The sequence below is a fragment of the Propithecus coquereli genome, unplaced genomic scaffold, assembly GCF_000956105.1.
Source record: "Propithecus coquereli isolate 6110/MARCELLA unplaced genomic scaffold, Pcoq_1.0 Scaffold92, whole genome shotgun sequence".
NCBI classification, from domain to species: domain Eukaryota; kingdom Metazoa; phylum Chordata; class Mammalia; order Primates; family Indriidae; genus Propithecus; species Propithecus coquereli.
The window spans coordinates 4811190-4834357 of record NW_012155507.1 but is presented as its reverse complement, the minus strand read 5'-3'; the positions used below and the strand labels follow the sequence as shown (position 1 = coordinate 4834357).

The following is a 23168-nucleotide window of genomic DNA, read 5'->3' as shown; positions in this document are numbered from 1 at the left end:
TTCATCATGTCTTAGTGGGTAATTCTGCTTCAACTAGGAAACTGGGTTAAACCTGAAAAGAAGTTACCAGTGACATACCTGGATAGAATTTGTTTTCTACCACAACATTCTATTCATTCTAGAAACAGTGCTTCCACAAAATACACATTTCTTAAGTTAATTTTCATTTTAGGCTGCAAAACCACTCAAGCAAAGAAATTAATATTCAGTCAAAATAAAATGCCACCTAGAAAAATCAACACAATTTGCTATCAAATGAGGGTGACTTTAATCAGGGTGACTCAAGAACAACAACAATATTTTTCTTAAAAGTGGAAAGAGTTCCTTGTGATCATTTTCTGCTTTATCTTTCCAAACATAGTAAGCACACAATTTTGCAGCCATTTACCTAGTGAAAGAAGAATACAGGTTTTGGTCACAGTGTAAAAATCTGAATTCTTGGGAAGAAATTGTGCACTGAATTTTCTGATAGCTTCCATATAACTACTGCTTTAATGAAACTGCTACCTGAAAATTCAGTAGTAGTATTACTGTTTAACTATAATTTAAGAAGCTATAGCAGGTTGGTACTTATGACTTCTAACGAGAAAACCATAACAACCTTTTAATTGAAGGGAAAATGGTTAACTACAGTAATTGCAATCAATAAGGATGTGTTAGTAGTATAAATATTTCTTCCCAAAGAGCATTTCTTACTCTCCTCAGCAGTATTTAAGGTTAGGAAGTGAAAAAAAAATCTAATTAGAAATCCATTTGTTATTTATAATACTAAGCCTTGGTCCAAATTTGTACGTCCCAAAGTTGAGAGAGAAACCTGCACTCCCACCACAAACAAAACAAGACTTTGATTAAGAAGAAAAATGAGGCATGAAAGAAAGGGCTTACCAATCACATAGGCTAGTAACAAGGCCAAAGTCACTGTGATTGCAGTGGCGCTCAATGCTGTGCACTTCCAGTTGCAGCATCTGTAAGGTTTGTGAAAGGTAAAGGCTGGCCGGGAAAAGGCGCTTCGAGGAAGGGGCCTGGGAGGGGGTGAGTACACGGTGTTGGATGTCAGAGGGTAGTTCTGACTGGCTGCACTGAAGATAGCGGAGGAACCAGATCCATGTTTGAACAGGAAATGCCTGCGAAAAGGAAACAAAAGTTTGGGCTATAAAAACCAAAGCCAGTTACTACAAAAACCCAAACTCCATTAATTCCCAAAATCATGCTATGCCAAAGTTCAGGGGAACTGGGAGGGGATCAACACAATTTTCATATACCCAAGAGGTTCTCTAAAGTGTCCTTGGTGTTCTCTCTCTTCTTTTCTTCTTCTTCTTTTCTTTCCTCATGTAGAGCTTTTCTCGTTTAGACTTTTAAGAGGAAGAAAGGAGTTCTGTGTTCCCTAACTTGTTGGCTAGTGAGTGCTAACAGCCCACATTGATATTATACACTACACTTCTCCCTTTCATTAAATATGATCCTCAAGAGCTGATTCCAAAACAGAAAGAGATGTATCATCAGGCATTTTAATAATTAGAGTGGCCTGGATACCAGTGTTTGAGATTTTCCTCACTACCAAACTTTAGAGATTAGCTTTCACAGTCATATATTCACTCAACATTTTATTATAAAAGTTATCAAACATACAGCCAAATGGAAAGAAATTTATAATAAACACCTCTATATTCACCTACTAGATTCCACACTTAACTATATTCACTTTATCACATATTTATCCATTTGTCCATTCCTTTCTCCATCTTAATTTTTAAGCATTTTGAAGTATGTTGCATACATCAGTACACTTCTATTTACATATTTCAACTTGCATATTATTTATCTAGAGTTTGATATTTTTAACAGATTTTTAACGTACAATTTATTCACAATTAAATGCAGAATTTTAAGTGCACATTTGCTGAGATTTACAAATGTAATCACCTATGCAAACAAATGCATAGACTAATGACAAGAATGTGAGAATGACAGCTACCGAATGACAGAGTTGGAAGGGACCTTCAGAAATTGTCTAGTAGCCCAACTCCCTCAGGGAAATTGAGACCCAGAGAATGAAAGTCATTAACCTATTGAGATGTAGAACATTCTCGTCATCCCCCAAAGTTCCCTCCTTCCTTTTCTAAGTAAATCCCTATTTCCATCCCCAAGAGGCAACCACTATTCTGCATTTCTTTCCCACCATACATTTGTTTTGCCTCTTGTAGAACTCCATACAAACGGAGTCATGATGATGTCATGTTTGATTTACTACGGGATGATTGCTGACCATTCGTGACATTGTAATACAGGCCTCTCATAAACAGTAGTGATGTATTCACACGGAAGGAGTTGCCAAAAACAAATAAGTGAAAGTATATTTTTGTGTATATACTTTATAGTCATTGAGTGCTAAGTGCCAAGTGTTGTACTGAACAGTCATTAGTACCTTGTTTAGTCGTCACTCATATGAAATAGGCTATATTATTATCCTCATTATGCATTTAAGGAAATGGAGACTTAAAGAGATTAAACAACTTGACCAAATTTAGCTGGCAGGTGAATGAATGACAGAGCCGGAATCAGAACCTAGATCATTGGAGTTCCAAAGTCTTAATCATTTCTTTTCTCTTTATTTTCTTTTTAAAAAAATTTTCATTGATATATAATGATTGTACATATTTATGGGGTACATAGTGATGTTTTGATACATATAACGTTTAGTGATCAGATCAGGGTAGTTAGCATATCCATCAACCAAAGTTCTTAATCTTACCCACTCTACTACCTGGGGTAGTAAAATGCACTGCTAAATAAAACACATTCTAGTGCTACATTTGAATGTACAACACAAAACCCCTCCACTAAGCAAAAAGCCAACATCACCTTGTACATGTAACATATGCCCAAATGCATAAATTATTATTTTAAGACTGATTTCTAGCTTCCATATTTAAAGAACAAAAGCATGTATATTTAAAAAAAAAAAACCTCTACATGTCAGTTAATGAAAAATATCCACCATAGCGAATTTTGCTTTAGCATCACGAGGTTAAAGATTTTTTAAAGGGCTGGGTTGCTGAGGGGGTTGCAGATTTAGGTCCTTCTTGAGGGCAATTTGGCATTATGTATCAAAAGACTTTAATAATTCTTTGAGGTAATAATTATGCTTATAGAAATTTACCCTCAGAAAATGATGTGTATATCAATGTACATAAGAAATCATTCATTGCAGTGGTATATATAATAGCAAAAATAAACACACAAATGTCCAATAATGGTATTTCATTAAGTAAATTATTTTATAAACATATAATACTATAAAATCATTATAAATTTTGTTGCAAAAGAGTATCTATTCACTAGGAAAAGTGTTTACAGATATTACCAAGTAAACAAAAGAGTATGGGCTTCAAAAGAGTATGGGCAATACTATATAATTTTCAAAGAAAAGAATATCTGCATGTTTATGGAAAAATAATCATTTGTGTTACCTTTGGAAGGGTAGGGGTATTTTATGAAATTTTTTGTCTCAGGCTTGTATCTATTTTGTAACTAAGATCAAAAAAATTTGTGGGTGGGGGGGTGAAAAAATTCACTGGATAACACTATCCACAGGAATAGTTGGTTCCATTTAAGTAAATATGATTTATTGAGCACCTAGAAGGGGCAGGAACCAAGTTTGGCACTTTATCTGCATTATTTTGATCTTCATATCTGTGAGGTTGATATTGTTATCCTAATATTTCAGATTACTAGGCTGAGACCCAAAGAGGTTTAGTATGAGTAGAGTGGTGATAATAATTATCATAACAATATTAATAAGAGGTAACATCGAGTGCTTACTTGTGCTAGGCATTGTTGTAAATACTTCACACATACTATATTATTTAATCTTTACAACAACCTTATTACAATCAGTATCTCCATTTTACAGATGAGAAAACCAAAGTACAGAGAGGTTAAATAACTTGTCCATGGACCCATAGCTAGTATTAATAATGGAAGAAGCTGAGTTTCAAATACAGGCAGTCTGGCTCCAGAGCCTCTGCTCTTAACCAGTACACTTCAGTACACTATACTAGCATTATGTAGTTAGTGAGACACATTAAGATTGGAATTCAGTAGTTAACAATACTTTTACTTGACTAAAAAAAGAAAAAAACAATAAAAACAATGTGACAATAAACAATAAAAAAATATATGAATTAAGTAAAATTTTAAAAAAGATTGGAATTCAGACCTGTTAAGGCACATAAGAAGCATGCTTTGTGTTGAATTTGGTATGAGGATGATGTTGAATTGAGCCACACTACTACCCTCTTCCCTTTTAGACTAATGACAAGAATATGAGAATGATAGCTACAGAATCACAGAGTTGGAAGGGACCTTCAGAAATCATCTAGTAGCCCAACTCCCTCAGGGAAATTGACACCCAGAGAATTAAAGTGACTGACCTAAAAGTAACATAGCTAGTCAATGGCATCGATGACACTGGAATCTTGGACTTCCAAAACAGTCTATTTCCGTTGCCCCATGCTACCTGCTGACCACAGTCTTCATGAGATTAGCACCAGGTTCTAATACCTGGGTTAACCGACCCAGGCTCAAAAAATGCTATCTGTTCAAACAGTACTACATAACATGTGTCTATTCTTCTGTATGTCGTATGTTCTTAGAGTAAGTTTTAAAGACTATCTTAACTATTTTGGATGAATGGGTAAGCATTACAAAGAAGCTACCCTTTTAGTTGATGAGATATTGCTAAAAGAGATGTTGCTGCTCTCTAAAGGCACCTCATTTATCCCCAGAGTGAATAAATAGTATATAAATAACAATAAGAATAAATATATTTTATTGAATAACTCACGCATAGCATTGTGCTCTTTCCATTTGATTGTGGTTCCTCTTCAAGGCTTTGAAATAATCTCCTCCACACCATAAAGAGGTGGATTTCTTCTTTAATGTCTGACTAACTCCCCCAGCCTATATTTTCCCCTTTGCCCATCTCATTTACTAGTGAGCAAGAAGCGTAGCACTTTGAAGGCAGCATAGTGAAGTAGCCTCCCTTCCTTCCCATCCCTTGTCCCATGGTTCCTTTGAAGGTGACAAAACGTTGCTTACGTATTACTGATCCTATATAGCAACACTCTGATACATTCCTATGGGATAAAGGAGAAACCCAGCAGTATGGGGCTCTTTTACTCAATGTTTAGAGATAAAATATTCAATCCTTTGCACATTTATGAAGAAGAACAATTGGATTTTTGAGACAATGTAAGTGGCCCAATATGTTGGATATTGATTTGGCTTGGTGTAACATTAAGAGGTAGAAGAAAGGCAAAGAAAGAAAGAGAATTGTTGGCTATTATGATGGCAATTACAAGCAATAATCAATATCCCTGAGCACTGTAATTTTATCCTGCTGTACACCAAAGGATTTCCAAATGCAGTTTCATAAGTAAAATATTATGGCATAATGAATAAATTCAACAGTCTCAGCAGAGAAACATTTAAACTAATTCATATTTGACTGGAATCCAAATCACAGTCCTTAGTGAGGGTAGATAATAACATGAGTTCATATACCAAGGTTCTTGTTTTCTTATTAACAAGCTCAGATTAAGATTCTATGCTGAAAGTGATCTATGCTTTGATGTGCATCATGAAAAACAGCAATGCATATGCTATATATTGTCATACACTTTGCAGTCCATTGTTGGAAAGAAACTAGTACCTAAATGTGTTTCCATAGTCCCTGAAAAAAGTAGGAGCATAAAGACAAATGCTCAGTGCTAGACTTTAGCTATGTGCTCATAAAATCAGATCATCTGTCTAAGCACATTGCTTTTCCCTGGGGACCTGAAGATACACTAAAATGTTGCTATCAATTTCATACAATTGGGTTTTTTCCACACAGCAAATGATAAAAATGCAGTTCAAGAGTTTATGTGTAAGTAGTACTCTTCTTTGTATCTGTTTTAATATTCGAGTTCAAATTTAAAAAGGAAAAGCAAGATATTGCCAAAAGGAAATGGGCATATAAGGAAATTGGAAAAAAAAATATCTTCAAGAATGATGAGACGCAGTGGTGGTAAATGGGAATATAATAAATGCTCCTGTAAGGATTTTAAAATCATCTATAAAAAAGGGGAAATGTACTCTCTCTTTTTAAACCCCTCATACTACATAACTCTGAGGGTATCTGTTAGCACTAAATAACATGATGTAATGTGGCATTTAAAATTCTGTAGGAAATAGACAGGTATCTACAACTTTCTAACAAGAGATGCATAAATAACCAACGATTTTTTCTTTTACAACTTGTAAGCATTCTTATGAGATACATATATAACCTGTATTCCCTTAACTATAAGAATTTGACTCATTTTTATACCCAGAAGAGAGAATTCAACCTGCTTCCAGTAAAAGCTGAGGTTGATTTTTTTTAAAAAAGAGGAAGACTACAAGAGGGCCAAATCACATTTAAATAGTTGGTGGAATTTAGGTATTTATTGTTCTTTTTAAACAAATTATTCGATGCATTTTTATTGTGGTAAAAAACTACGTAACATAAAATTTACCATCTGAAGTATTTTTAAGTATACAGTTCAGTTGTGTTAAGTATATTCACACTGTTGTAAAATAAATCTCCAGAACTTTTTCATCTTACAAATCTCAAACACTGTACTCCCATTAAACAACTCCTTTTTTTCCCTTGCCCCTAGTAACCACGAATTCTACTATTTGTTTCTATGATTTGGACTACTTTACATAACTTACATAAATGGAATCATATGGTATTTGTCTTCAAATCATGTGACTGATTGATTTCATTTAACATAATGTTCTCAAAGTTCATCTATGCTATAGCATGGGATAGAATTTCCTTGCTTTTTAAGGTCAAATAATAATCCATTGCATGTATACACCACATTTTGTTTATCTATTTATCCACTGATGGACACTTAGGTTGCTTCCACTTGTTGACTATTATGAGTAGTACTTCTATGAACATGGGTGTGCAAATATCTCTTTGGGATCTGCTTTCAATTCTTTTGGATAAATACCCAGATGCGGGATTGCTGGATCATATGGTAGTTTTATTTGTACCTTTCTGTGGAACTTCCACGCTGTTTTCCATAGTGTTTGCTCTTTTACAATTCCACCAACAGTGAATGTACAAGGGTTCCAATTTCTCCACATCCTCGTCAACATTTGTTTTTTTTTTTTTTTTTAATAACAGCCATCCTACTGGGTGTGAGGTGATATGTCATTGTGGTTTTGATTTGCATTTCTCTGATGATTAAGGATGTTGAACATCTTTTCATATTCTTGTTGGTCATTTGTACATCATCTTTGGAGATATGTCCATTCATAGGTATTTGTTCTTATGCCTCCAAGAAATACAAGAAAATAAAAGAAAATGCCATGCTGGGTCAGCCCCATTTTATTCTCTAACAAGAATATCTAGTTTTGTTTTGCAGAAAAGTGTGGTTACTGGTGAAGATACCAACGTCAACATCTCTAGTTTCCGCTTAATAACTCTTTCCCCACACTCCTTTTTAGGATAAATATTCCTAAGACGAGTATTTATTTAAACTTTTCTTGAGCCTAATAGCATTATCAATTTGGACAACCTCCTGTGGTAACAGACTGTATTCCTCTACTAATAGCTACATAAAGTTGGATTTCATTTTATTTGCTCTAGGATTCTTTCTTCCAAACATTATGCCACCTCTGTCTACACGTTCCCTCTAAATCTTGTATGCAAAGTGTTGATAAAATTATGCTCTGTCCATGTTGTTCAAAATTTTTAAGAGTTTTTTAAAAAGAATTTCAGGATATCTATCTAAATCTTAATTTTCCTAGCCTTAAGTTTTACTTCTATAATATATTCTCAAACAAAAATATTTTATGATCTCGGTTGTTACTCTTGTGATTTTGCAAGTGGGGTAATTAATAGCTAATGGGGGAGCTCTTTTAAAACCTCTCTATGGCTATCATCACCTCTCCTCTTTTATTCAGAAGCAGTATCTGTCCTACCTGGTCATCTGTCTCTAGATTGCATATTCCTTGAGGGCAGGAAACAAGTTTTAATTTCTAGGTAGATTCTAGGTATTAAAATATACTCAATGGATATGTACTTATTAATATTTGTGTGATTCCTTTTCTTCTTCTAAAAGGCTCTTGATTAACTATGCAGAATGAATGAAGCTTGGGGACTCTAAAGTGTTTCAGTTGTGAGCAAATATCTCTTGGCTTATTGAATGTAAAAACACAACTATAAGCTTTCATTGCATTTTCACATAATAGCGAATAAATAAATCAAAGAAACAGTTGATTCATATTTCATCTCTTTTTGTAAGGCATTTTGGTAATGAAAGAATTACTGCTAAAAATAATTGCTGTTAATGATAATGGCAACACTGGTGACCATTTACTAAACATCTATCAGCGTGCCAGGCACGCTGCTAAAGTACTTTATGTGGCTTTTTTTTTTTTTCCGCAGAACCTTCACAATAACCATAAAAGGCAGATGATATTATCTGCATTTCATAGGTGAGGAAGTCGAGGGTCAGATATTAAGATTAAATAAATTCCCTAAGGTCACACAACTGGTAAGAGTTGGCAACAATTTCAGTTTTGTTAATTACTAGAATGTAAACTACGTAAGAGTAGAAAATGGTGTCCAAGAAACAATAGGTGCTCGATAAACATTTTTAAATTCATACATGAATAATAAAACCCAGTTACTTAACTACCATGCACATATTAGCTCACAATATCACTCATAATGCTAATAATAAGGTAATATAATCTTCTTAATTCACATGATCATCTGGTATTTCTCTTTTCAAAGATGGACATATATAAGCTTAGTATTCCACTGAATACTTTTTTATGGAAATATTTCAACTCTTTAAATTACAGAAATGACAAAATGATATTAGGGGGTACATACTTGTCATCCTTATGAAAGTTAGGTAATTGTCATGTCTCTTTGTTTAGAATGTAGGGAACATCAGAAAGTTTTCATGCAGTAGCATATTGGATTTTCCTATATAAATTAAATATTCTGTAACAGGATACTTAGAGATAAATTGGAACTAAGAGTGAGGCATTAGATATATAAATGCTACAGAAAGAATATACTACATATTCTATAATGTTTGACCAGGTTGCTTTAGTAGACCCCCAAAATAAATGAAAATAAACCATTATGCTTCATTTCATAATAATGCCCTTTCAAGTCACCTTTTCATTCTCCTTCTCCAAGTTAGATCTGTGCTCTGTAGATCTAACTTTAATTTCAAAATTTATACTAAAATCTCTACACCAGTTGCAGAGTAAATATCAAATTAATATTTTCTATTAATGCAAATGTTCCCATATTAAAAGGCTCAGGCCAATATGTAAAACTTATTTACTCAGATAAGTAAGCTTACCATATTTTTGTTCTCTGTATATTTAATAGTAATTTGGGTCTTGATATATGGTGTGGAAGATATAATCCTTTCAAACTAGAAAAAATGTGGAAAGCTATTGGTAGGTGAAGTTTTCAATCCTCTTATGATTTTATATATATTTCCTATGAAGGAATAATAGAATGAAACACCACAGTTTTCAGTAGTTCATTCCCCAATAGAGGCTACTTAAAATGGGAATGAACATGTGACCTAGGAAATATTTGTGATTACACATTTAAAACTAAACCAGACTCTAAGCTTCCTAGGATATTTTTTAATTTCTTCATTTTATAAAGAAACTCAATTATATTTCCCTTTGCAAAAACTGAAAGTCAGGTTTTACTCACCAAAGTAACCTGCTGATTTTATAGAATTGATCTTCACTGGTTATTTGGGTTATTATTTTTATTCCTTTTTAAAGGAGGGGGTAGTAGGCAGAGTATTATATATTTGATTACCTTTTTATTCATCCTCATTTTCTACAGACATGTATTTTCCTCGTTTATTTTATGAGCCAGTTGACACGGTATACTTTTCTGTATCATTTGTTTTTATTGAATTGTAATCTGCGTTAGCAAGGACATTTTATTTAAAGAAAGAACGTTTCAAATTAATTACAAAGGAGTACGAGAAAGACGGAGCCTAAGAGTTTCTCACTAAACTCTTCACATTCAAAATCTAGATTATCATATTAATGCAACTTTTGAAGGATGTTGATCAACATTTGCCTTACATCAGCTTTCATTTCTTTGAAAGTCTTACACATATGTGTACATTAAGAGTGTTTTATAATGCCATAAAATAACATAAGAAATGCCACTCACAACAGTCCCCTAACCTATCCAGCATAACATTTCTGTAAAGGACAAGCTGGCAAAGGGCATGGCTGTCCTCTGAAAGAAATATTAGCCTCAAAATAAAATAGGTAGCCTGAGGCAGAGACTGCCTGCCCCTCACTAACATCCTTGTTCTTCTCTCTTCCTGGGTATACAGACAGACTACATTTCCCAGCCACTATTTCTGTTAGGTGTGGTCATGTGACTGAGTTCTGGCAAATGCAACGGAAAGTGTGAGCAAACGTGATATTTGACACTTTAGGGCTTGGCCTCTAAAACCTTCCCACCCATGATCCTCAATCTCATTCCTCATCCACTGGCTAGAAGAAAGCAGACCCAAGTATGAAAGGAGCCCAGTACATTCATTCCATGGAACACCATGCAGTCATAGAAAATCCAAAGAATTTGTAACCACGTAAGCATATTAGAAATGTGGATCATTGTTTCTCAGCATAGAGCCTTAGACAGGGCATCCTATCCATGATTCCCCTACCACCGGCTCTCCATCGCCTGCAGGCATAGTTAATTGGACCAGAATTGGATATCCAACCTCAGAGGCAATTGTATTCTCTCTCTCAGAAATGTAGACACAGATAAACAGCTAGGGAAGCCAAGATACAAGGTCATGTTGAGCCAGAGCTGGAGATACAACATAACAGAGGAACAAAGAAAGATCCCATCTGGAATGAAGTTTGATGATGAAGCATATATGCAGAGAGAAGCAGAAATGAGACATCACGTGGCCTCAAAATGAAACAGAATGAGGGAGAGAGTTCTACCTTTCATTAGGCCTGTCTGTACTTATTTTATTCTTTTTTCACTGTGAGATTACCACGTACCTTTTTTTAAAAAAAAAACTTTTTAAAAATTTCATTTGGCTTTGAAGGTTTTCTCCTCCCAGTAACCAGATAATTTTTAAGGCAATAAGCAATTTTCCATGTTTGGAAAAAGCAGGATTCATATATATACTACAACCACAATTGTGCACCATCTCCTTCCACACAAAAACAAAAACAAATACAACCCCAAATGCCTACTCCACAGAGATCTGATGTGAAAGAAAGCACATAGAAATCTTAATAGTAATTATCTCTGGATGATGGAATTTGTAGTTATTTTTCCTTGTAATTATCTGTGTCCTTTCTGTTTCTGAAATGAAGTTGCACTATTTTTGTAAGGTCCATCATGACCTGGCCTCTATGGGCCTGTCAGCCTCACTACTGCTATTGTCTCTGATGCCCTCTATGCTTCTGGCCATCCTATGTCATGTGTGTCTTCCCAAATGTGCCATTTTCTTTCAGGCTTCTGAGAGTCCTTGTAAGCTTTTTAGCAAAGAATAATGTCAGAAGAGCTAAGAAATATCCAAAAGTAGTGTAGGTCTAAAGTAAGGCAGGAAAGAAAGAATAATAAGTGAACACAGGGACAAGAAGCATATAGGAGAAGAGAAAGGAATAGAATAAGAAAGAAATCTTATTGACAGGTAGGTAGGTGGATAGACAGGCAGATAAGGCTATGTTTGCAAGGGTAAGAGGATTGTTTGTTAGTTGCTTTGGGGTCACTCCAGCCTCCTTTGCTATAGGCTGTCTAGATCTGATTTAAATAAATAGTCAGCAATGACATTGTATTTTTCCAGCTCTTTGCATTCCCAGAAAACAAGCCAATTAAGTATAGTACAACTGGGTATATATTCAATATGTCAAAAACATATTCCTCTTGCTTAAGACTCTCACACAGAAATGCAGGATATGACAAGTTAATTGGGGATAAAATTATATGAGGAGTTGCCATTGTATTAAAAGGAAAGCAATGGGGAGAGGCTTAGCGCTAAATGGATTAGTTTAATGGTTTCCAACCCAAATTACACTATAAACTGGAGAATTACCTAATCCCTCTAACAAAGGCCTCAGAAGAAAGGAATAGGAAGAGGGAAAATGGGAAGGGAAAAAAGAAACCGTAAGAGTTTGAAAAGGGGTTGCGTAAAAAGTGAGCAGGTGACAATAGATTTTGCCTTACCAGTACGTGGCCTAGGTTGGGAAACATTGAACAAAAAGTGTTTTTCAAACTGGGGACAAAAAGAATGTTTCTCAACTGGGGACGAATTGGCCCATGGGCAATATTTGGCAATATCAGGAGATATTTTTGTTGTTACAACTTGGGGGAGGGAGCTACTGGCATCTAGTGGGTATGGGACAGAAATGCTGCTAAACATCCTAAACTCCCCTGTGCATTCACAGGGCAGTTCACCTCCTCAAGACATACAAAACAAGGAAATATTCAGCCCAAAATGTAAATAGTGGTGAAGTTGAGAAACCTTTGTCTAAAACTATTAATCTGATAGGAACATGCAGTTTTAAAGTATTCACCATCTGTATGGGAGGGAATTGGTCACCCTTTAAAGACTTCCAGAAAAAGATTTTCTTGCCAGGCACTCTTGATCTTATCGTCCTCCCAAGCTCACAGCTGTTCCTCCTTGAGGCTGTTTGCTCGTGGGATTGGTGTATCATTCAAACAAATACCCTGAACTCTAGGGCCAGAGAGCATATACAACACACTCATAATTGCCTCAAACATTTACCCTTGCTGACCAAACAAGGAAATCTTGGTAAGATATGGAGAATAGAAAACATTTTCTATTTTTAATTTTTAAAATTGCTTTTTAAATTGTACCCCTCATGAACCTTTCATGAAGCATAAATCCAAAACCTGAACTACCAATTAAAACATGTAGAAAATATAATGATGACAGCAATTGAAACATTAACTTCCCTTAGGTTAGGCCACCTAAGAAACAGTCAAATTCAGCTTTATGCTGTGCTCTAAAGCTCAGTAACTACAATCCCACTTGAGCACAAGAGAATTTGTGGAAACCAGGTTTCCTTCCACTGAAATATTCTCTCCCTTGTCTCCTGATGTGTGGATTTGAGAGTGCAAAGAAGAAACACGAAACACTTTGGTTCACTTTAATTATTCAGAGACAGCACACGGAGATAAGCAAGGTAAGGTCAACTTCAAGAGTATAGTGATTTCATGCCCTCTGCTGACCTCCAAATATGCGTCTATATTTGGCAAATATAATATTAAATGTGAATTTATTTTCTCTATGCATCATTGTCAATACTTAGAAAAAAATCATCATGCATTCAGAGGATGCAGTATAAAAATGGTTGGTTGGAATGTATACTCATACTAGATTTATCTTTCATAGGAAACATAAAATGAAGTTTTATTTATTTCATAATTAGACTGAGAATAACAGTATAAAGGAAGATATTAAAGTTCTACTGCAGCTTCACAGTATGACCCAAGGCACGGTAGATTTCTATATAAGGTGCTGCATCTTGAATCCTGTCTTTATGAAGGGTTTTGTTTTTTAAATTCATTTAACAAAATTTTATTGAGCACCTATTGTATATCCCAAAAAATGGCTTCAGAGACTAGTCTTTCACTTGCTTAACATTGCCTCCTTAACTATACTTGCCTGCCATTATCCCTACCCCTGACAGATAGGGAAGTATGGTGTCTTCTTCATTTCCTCTTGGCTATAGGAAATTCTGAAGGAATCATGACTGTTCAACTTAAATTCATCTCACTTATTTGGGGACCTGACTTAGAATCAGTAAACTTGGAATTAATTAGAATCCAATTAACTGGAAAGCTCACTTGAGCAGGGTTCTTTCAGTGGAGGAGCAAGTGACAAGAAGGCAATTCACAGAATGACAAGAGATTGTAAAGCCAGAAAGGACCTCAGATATTATTTAGCTTCATTCTCTCATTTGACTGTTGAGGGAAATGAGGTTGAGAGGAAGAAGAAGATGTTATCAAGGTCACATAGCTATTTAGTGGCAGAACTGGATTTGGACTCAAGATTTCTAACTCTAAATCCAGCACTTTTTCAAGTGCTCACATGAGGCCATTCAAAATTTGCAAAGGACATCCTCGGACCACTACACGATGTTTTGCTCACTCTACAATATCCTCTATATCTAGACCACTGTATGATAAAAACCCACATTCAAAGGATAACTTCGACATACTATAAGATTTTCAATTATAAAAGAATAAATTATGGTCATTTGGATTACAATGGAAAGTAGATTCATATTTAAGAATGATTTTCAACAAGAATGGCAATTTATAAAAAGTTCTATTTAACCTTAAGCTAATCACCAAATGCAGTTAACCAGAACTCCCCAGTTTTCTGGGCATTTAAGTTCATCAAGATTTTAATATAAATAGAATAAAAACTAGATTATATCTCCAGGCAGGGAAACTTAACTGAATCATAAATATTCACTGAAAGACAAAAGGGGATGACTTGGGGTTCTTTACATACCTGAGAAATTGTTACAGTACAAAGAGTGTTAGATTAGTTCATGGAGATTTGCATTACAGCTTCAATTCTTGCTCCAACTGCCACATGGACATGTTATTAAAATTTCCTAAGACCCAGTTACTTTATTGTTAAGTTGGGCATAATTTCTATATGTCTACCTTCTAGGGTTGTTTATAGTTTGAACTAAGATAACTAGCGAAAGTACTTTGGACAGTAGAAAATTATACATGCATACTTCTATATGCACACATGCCTATATGTGCGCACACACACATACATGCACACACACTGTACATTCTCTAATATCTGTGTCTTTTGATTTTCACAAATGAGAAAAAGTATTTAGCTACAAGTGTATCTACCAAAAGACAACCAGCCATGTTGCCATAAAATTATCTAAGTTAATGATACTACTCACTATGGTAAATGATAAAATTTGAGAGATGAGACTGTCATAGATAAAAGAAAATTATTTTAGTTGAAGGGAAGAGGAAATGGAAGATTGTGATTCTTTTATGCCAGAAGAAATTAAATTTACTTAGGAGGCTAATATCATGTTGTACTTGATATCTTGATAGTTGAACTGGAAATAGTTGTAAGTTAGCATTTATGTTGTCAATGCAAGCCCTGTGCATACATATGTCACTATTAAGTATTTTCATCAGTACCAAGGGACTGCCTAGTGTTTTGTGTATGCCAGATGGAGACAAAAAGTCTGAGTTATAATCATGTCTTGGCCAATGACAGCTGCTTGTCCTTGGAAATATGACTTATATTTGAGAGACAAGTTTAAATAAAGGTGGGAGGGTATAATACCACCCTCTACTATGAGACTAGCAAGGGAAAACTTTTTGCCCCTAGGGGATTTATTAATCCTCAAAGGTAGCAGCATCACCAGCTGTATGTCCTTGTTGGGGCTTGGCAACCTGGGAAGCCTGTACTGCTGTGTGGGGCCATATTGTTTTCTTTAGCATTATGTGACCATTCCTACATGTTTTCATATTTTTTGCCATTAAGAAAACTTGATCTATAACTTGGCAGTTTCTTCCTGTCAATCACATCACTGTCCTGTTGACTACTGCATACTTCGTCACCAAAAGTAGTTCTCCTTTTATTCCTCCTTCTGATTCATATGAGAGATTTACCCTGATTCAGTCACCTCTTAATCTACTTCCACATGTCGAAAGAGTAGTCCACCTTTTGTTTCCATTTTCTTACCACCTCTTACCAATTCTTCAAATCCAATGCAATCTCATTACTGTACTGAAACTGGCTGCTTAAAAGTTTGTACTTGACAGAGTCAATGGTCTCTTCTCATCCACATTTTATTTGACTCCTCTGTGGCGTTTGAAAATCATGAACACCACCTCCTCTCTTGTTTGTGCTTTTTCATGATTACTCCTTAATCATCTATGCTGGCTTTTTTCTCCCCCATTGACTCCTAAGATATAAGTGGCCCCATGGTTTGGTTTATGGTCTTCTTTTTTTCTTTCACTAAACTCTGTGTAGGTTTTTCAAGATTTCCTCCATCATTTAGAAGTTTAATTATTATGTCTACCTATGAAGCTCTCAACCATATCTTTCATGAGCTCAGACATACCTCGGTTTGAATTGACTCCACTACACACTAACTGGTGATCTTGTGGTATGTTGTTCACTTTTCTAAGCCTTGATTTTAAAAACTGAAAGTGGAATAAATGTGATAATTTCTTGGAAAAATGCTTGGCACATAGCAAACATTTAATAAGTGGTAGGAGAAAACCTTTTTCTTTCTTCCTTTCCTGGGACCCAGAACCACATTTTCAACTATTATTGGATATTGGGCATTTCAAACTGGATGTCCCACATAGATGTTCCAATATTTCCAAAATAAAATTCACTGTCTGCTTCTACCAACTTCAGTTCCTGATTTCAAAAATCTACTCCATCTATAGCTCCCTACTCACTTATTCTGTCTGTCTGTCCATGCATCCTACAAAAATTTTGTTGAACAGTATGAACCAAGTGTTGAGAAATTCAAGTAAAAAAAGATAGAGTCCTTTAGTCAAGTTGCAATGGGGAATAAAGGCAAGTAAATAAAAGATGTTGAGTGCAAATATACAATGGAATAAGATCTTGATAGACATATGCACAGCGTTATGAAACCATAGATAAAGGGTTTCTTTATGAAAGTTAGGGTAGGGAGGTTGCTATGGTCTCAATGTTTGTATCTCTCCAAATTTCATATGTTGAAATATAATCCCCAATGTGTTGGTATTAAGAAGTGGGGCCTTTAAGCAGTGATTAGGTCATGAGGGATCTGTCTTCATGAATGAGATTAGTGCCCTTATAAAAGAGGCTTGAGGGAGCCCGTTGGCCCCTTCTGCCACATGAGGGCACAGCAACAAGGTGCTGTCTATGAGAAACAGGCCTTCATCAGACCAGACACCAAATGTGCTGGCAGTCACCTAAATCTTAGATTTCACAGCTTCCATAACTGTGAGCAACACATTTCTGTTGTTTATATATTACCCGCTCTACGATATTTGGTTATAGCAGCCTGAATTGATTAATACAGAGGTGAAGGCAGGTAAAGGAAGACTTCTAAGAGGTACCTTTGACTTCTCTCCCACTTCCTTCATATCACATCTAGCCAGACTCCAAGTCTTACAATATTATTATCCTGAATAAGATTAACATTTTAGGGGAAAGGCTGTCTCCCCTACTAGAATGTAAAGCTCATTAAAGGCAGGGTATTTGTCTGTTTTGTTCTCTGTTGTAGCCCCAGCTCCTGGAACAGTGCCTGGTACATGGGAGGCACTTAATAAATATTTGTTGAAATTTGTTGGAACTCATCTAGCTAAAACTAATTCACCATAGTATTTATAATGAACTGTTTTTCATTTAAAAATTTGCATTATACACTTTCTTATATCCTCGGATATCATACCCCCCAAAAATTAACAGAATGGAGAAGCAGATGTTACTCTTTATTTGCTTATCTGTTCACCAAAGGGGATAACTCTTTTTGAGATTTCTTATTCTTTAAATGGCATCCTCAGTATCACACTTTCAGAATTCTTACAGAGACATTTCAGAGACCTCAAGACTAAACCTGATCTTATCTTTTGCTTTTAAAGCCACAAACGCTTTTGTGTTGTGGAATTAATAAAGAACCAGCTGGATTCTTCCAAAGGAAGATGTTCAGTAGAATATCTTTGATAAACACACACACCCATACACACTCCTGTAAAAAAATAAGAAGAATAATTGACAGGAAAATTATTTTCTGCTACTTCAAATTTATTTCATACTTTTAGTAAAATATAACAGACAAGTGTCTATTAACCTGACATAGTGATGGAAATATTTATTATGATTAACTGGATAAGTAACTTTGCAGTGAATGAAGTTGTTAAGAACTTGTTTTTTCTCTTGCTTACAATGAGATATTTCTATTTTAGATATACAACCTGGGATAGGGAAGCATATAAGTATATGGTGAGGGAGAGCAAAAAGTACAGAGACTCCTCTAAAATTTAATTTTTGTTTGCTATACTCATATATTACATCATTTATTTAAAAAAATTCCCTAAAACATCTGTTTAGATTCCATTTGGATTGCTAAATAAATCCTCTTCATATTAAAACCAGATTTCATCTCACCTATGGTGAAATTTTCTTTCCTTATAAAATGAAACAAATTATGTTTGCCTATGGTTTTATTTTGAAATGAGACTGAGAATAGTCAATTAAAAAGCATGTCTAAAAATAATAACACCACCAAAGTGACTAGACACTGTACACAATGATCTCCAAAGTATTGTTCTTCACTGCCTAAGCACAATAGACTATTATAGATATATTTTTACTCCCAATATGCAAAATATATTTTTAAGACTACAGCATTCTTTTTCATGTAAATTTAACATATTCCACATCCATCATTTGGTGCAGGCTGAAAAGCTTGGTTGATTCCTGTTCATCTGTAGTAAACAGGATTTATAGGTCATAGATTATTTCTACAAAGTCTTTTCCTGTCTTAAAAAGAATCTTTAAATCTGTGGCTGAAGATGGATTTTGCTAACCCCAGTGCTGTTAAAGGATTAAAGCATGAGATATTGTTGGATCTAAGCATTACATATGTACATTCTGAGCTTTTTTCCCTCTAGTCCTTATTGAAGGAAAATTATGTCTCTAAGTCTATTTTTCCATTGCAAATGTCCTATGAAAAAACTACTTATAAATGTTAGGTAGATTTTAGCAGTACTATATAACAAAGAAATATAACTACTGCTGGAGACCTTACATTTGTGGGTTAATATTTAAAGAATATTATTCCATAGATATTTAAACCATTGCTGTCACCATTAATGACTGTTTCTTCCAAATGATTCTTATTTCCCCAAGATAGGCACTAGCTCTAGAAGTCTGGTAACAAGGATTGGTCATATAAATTTCATTTCTCTTTCCATTCCTTGCCAACATCTCCTCTGCCAATGGCTCTGGCTCTTCTTTCGTAAAAATAACCCTGTAGACTCCATTTAATTGTCACATTGGCCTAAAGCCAGCAAGGGCAGTTAGCCTCACACCAAGCTACAGCCATCTGTCAGAATATGCAAAAAATCAATGAAGATAGTTGCTACCTACTCTCCTGGCCAGGCATGACTCCTCCATACAATTCTGATTTGTCTTTGTGAGCTAAAGTGGTCATGTTAATCTCAAACTCAAGTTCTCCCTAGTGTTGAAGATCACAACAAAATCTTTGTATAAGATTCATTTTGTTGAATAGATCATGGTTAACGTCCATCTTTGTTCTGAAAAAATGATTACCATCCAACACCAGGTGAAGCAAAACTAGCTGAGGTCTTGAACCAACACTTGGCCAAAAATTCTAATGAGTAATAAAATATCAAGTAAACTTGGAATTTGAATTGGGGGACAACAAAGAGAGTAATTAAGAGAAACCAGAAATGGCTACAATTCCACTTAAAAGTGAATCCAGATGAAGTGGTTAAGAAGCTAAGGGAACTGTTCCAGTGCTCTGCAGGGAGTGGGCTATGTTTGACTTCCCGACAGAAATAAGCACCACTCCAATTAACTGGGTATTAAAGGCAGGCTGATTGCCTTGCACACAAATTACATAGATAGAATGGGGAAACCATTCTATAGAACAGAAGGAAAGCCATAAATCTGGATTCTGAGAAGCTAGAAAGGAATGAAATAAGGGACATGGAATAGACATGGGAAGAACAGAAAGAGAAGAGGAAACAAAAATGAGAGTGTAAATTACATGCGAGGTATGAAATAATCTTTGCCACAACCTTATGAAGTAAGTGCTATTAGCCCATTTTAAAGATCATAAAACTGAGGTTCAGAAAGGTTTGGTTAATTTGCCTAAGCTCATACAGCTAATAAGAAGGAGGATTGTACCTCAGACCCAGATCTATTGCTTACTCCAATCCAAACTCTTAACCACTCTTATAGCTTTTATCAGGAAGAACAGTGCCTAATACCACTTAAATGGATAACTGGTGACTATGGATAACTTTCACTGTGACATACTCTATCAAGAATGCCCTGCCTCCATTTTTCACCTAACACTGCCTCACGATTTGAGAACAAAATGACTTTTAGGCCATTTTCTCTGGGAAATTTTCACTTTTCCCCTTCTGCCTACCTCAACACTTCCTTGGCCTCCACTATTGCCACCTTGGTTAGATCTACCACCTCCAAGTGTTGCTATCTTGGGATTACTTAAATATAACAAAACATTTACCATGGTATTGTTATTTATTTCACTTTGCCTCTCCTACCACAGAAAGTCAGTAATGCATAGTGGCTGAATGTGAAGACTCTATACCCACAGCCTGGGTTCAAAACCTGACCTAGATTTGCTATGTTCTGCCTGTGGTATTTTACAAAGTTCCTTAACCTCTCTGTACCTCAATTTCCTCATCTCTCAATTGAGGATGGCAACACTAATAGTATCTACCACATGGGTACTAGCATAAGGATTAAAGCAGTTCATTCATACGGGCTTAGAACAGTGCTTGGCATGAAGTAATGCTATATAATGAGCTATCATTATTGTTACTAGGACTAGGCGACATGTTTCTGGAGTACAGGGATTCTTATTCCTCATGGTAGCCACAGTACACTAGGAATAATTAGTAAATGCTTGCTGAATTCCTCACTGTGCAGGGCACACTCAATAATCCATAGACTTGGAAGTCTATGTGAATACTGGATGTTTTAGAGCAGATTAATGCTAATATGGCTCTGTGAACTGTTGTGACTCTGCTTCCTCTCCTTGCCAGCAGGTCCGTGCCAGGCTTTTATACTGAATTGGAAATAATAATATTTATTGTAAATTTTCTTTGTCCCTGGCTCTGAGCAGACATTTTACATGTATTACCTCATTCGGTTCTTGAAACAACCCCACACGGTAGGGTCTGTCATTTTCTCCACATAACAGACAGGGCAATTGAGGCCCACAGAAGTTAAGTAATGTGGCTAAATTTACAACGATCCAAGTACTTCCATCCAGGGATGTTGGAGAACATATGCTTACACATGTCACTCAGCCTTCTCATCATTGGCAATGTGCCCACATTACCAGGTTGCAAAAGACACCCTACTCCCAAAAGATAATCTGGACATTGGGAATCCTGAGAGAAGGTTTGGGACAGGAGGTAGAAAGGCTGATGTCTAAATATGGTAGGGCTCAGGGCATGGCATAATTTTGAATGTGTTGGTTAGTCAGGGCATTGTTTCTCTGAAATACAGAAGGCAGGAAGCACTCCAAAAGCCATTCTGGAGACTGATCACAGGGAAGTCTTACAAATCTTCACAGGCATATCATCAAAAGGTAGGGGAGGAGGGTGGTTCTAATGATTAGAATATGGTAGTGAAAGAGTATGTTCTATTTAAAAGCATGATAAGAGAGGAAGGGAAATGATGTTGTATGCGTTTACTTGGGGGAAATCATGAACATAAGGATTAAGAACCCAAGAAACACCTTTAATCAGATGAAGATACAAATAGAAAGGGACAAAAAGTAAAATAATCTTTATGGGCTGGGCGTGGTGGCTCATGCCTGTAATCCTAGCACTCTGGGAGGCCGAGGTGGGAGGATCACTCGAGGTCAGGAGTTCGAGACCAGCCTGAACAAGAGCGAGACCCCATCTCTACTAAAAATAGAAAGAAATTATCTGGACAACTAAAAATATATGTAGAAAAAATTAGTCGGGCATGGTGGCACATGCCTGTAGTCCCAGCTACTCGGGAGGCTGAGGCAGAAGGATTGCTTAAGGCCAGGAGTCTGAGGTTGCTGTGAGCTAGGCTGACACCACAGCACTCACTCTAGCCCGGGCAACAGAGCGAGACTCTGTCTCAAAAAAAAAAAAATCATCTTTATGTTATTACTTCTGGTATTATTTACCAATATTTATTGAGTGCTTGCTTTGTTTACAGCTACTCTAAGCACATTGCAAGTATTAACTCATTTAATCCTCACAACAGCCTTATGAGATAGGTTTTACTATGATCTTTTCTTTACAGATGAGAAAACTGAGGCATGGCAATGGTAAGTAATGTGCTCAAGGAACATGGCTAATAAGTGGTGGATCAGGGAGTCTACAGTAAGCCACTTGGCCACATGGAGGAAATGAATGCTCATTTTCAACACAGATCACAAAAGTGTCATAGGAGGAAAGTGGAGTAAACATGAGTGATTTCAACTCCATAGACATCTGCTAGTTGTATCATTTAGCTAAAGGCAAATATATGGCAAATCTTTAATTTCCCTTGTTGATGACTATACCTCACAGAAGGTAGAGAGAATGATAATGAGACTTGCTTCTCTGATTGACTAAAAAAAGAGAAACTGGTAAGTTGAAGATGATAGGAGCCTATAGAGAAAGTAACCATTTTAGCTTAGAGTCCATTATGACTAAGTGCATTATGAGGCCAAAATCCCAGACTTTAAGAAAGCAGGTCTCTGAAGTGAAGTAGGTACAATTCTAAAATGGAGATGAATTAAAGACTTTGGAAGGTTTCTTACCTATTGAAACCAGCATGCCTGTACTGAGTGCTCTCTATTCATTTAGATTTCTAAAGAACATGTACTAAAATAAAGTGATGAAAAACAAGTATAAATAAATATGAGGGCATAATGAAAATAGTGCCAAAAAAGTATATACTTCAAATGAGCCCAAGGCTTGAAAAAAACTGCTAAAGATGACAGGAAAGTGTTTTTTAAAAAAACACTTAAGGAAGGAAGAAGAACGAGGGTAGGAGAGGCATGCAACCTATGCAATTGTTTGTTAAATGACCAAGATCAGGAAGGCCTTCTCAACTACTGTACTAGTTTTCTTTGTGATAAAGAAAGATAATAGACTTGAAAGGGTAAGATTAATATCAATAACAATAAATTGAAGCTAATATAGGTAAAGTGTTAATAAAAAAAAGCATTTGACTATTCTAAGTGAATTAAAAATTTTATCCCAGAGTCATGAGAGGTCTTGGATATTGGATTGCCTAGGCACCGTCACTGAAGTTTCAGGGACAGTG

General features: G+C 35.7%; 1 protein-coding gene across 1 annotated transcript in view; it reads right to left on the bottom strand.

Moving 5' to 3' along the window:
* Positions 1-23168, bottom strand: part of TENM1 (teneurin transmembrane protein 1) — a 566532-nt gene that overhangs the window by 311552 nt on the left and 231812 nt on the right. Inside the window, exon 5 of the mRNA XM_012664836.1 lies at positions 886-1124. Within this exon, the coding sequence (XP_012520290.1) occupies positions 886-1124 (239 nt within the window). The remainder of the gene's footprint in view (positions 1-885; positions 1125-23168) is intronic.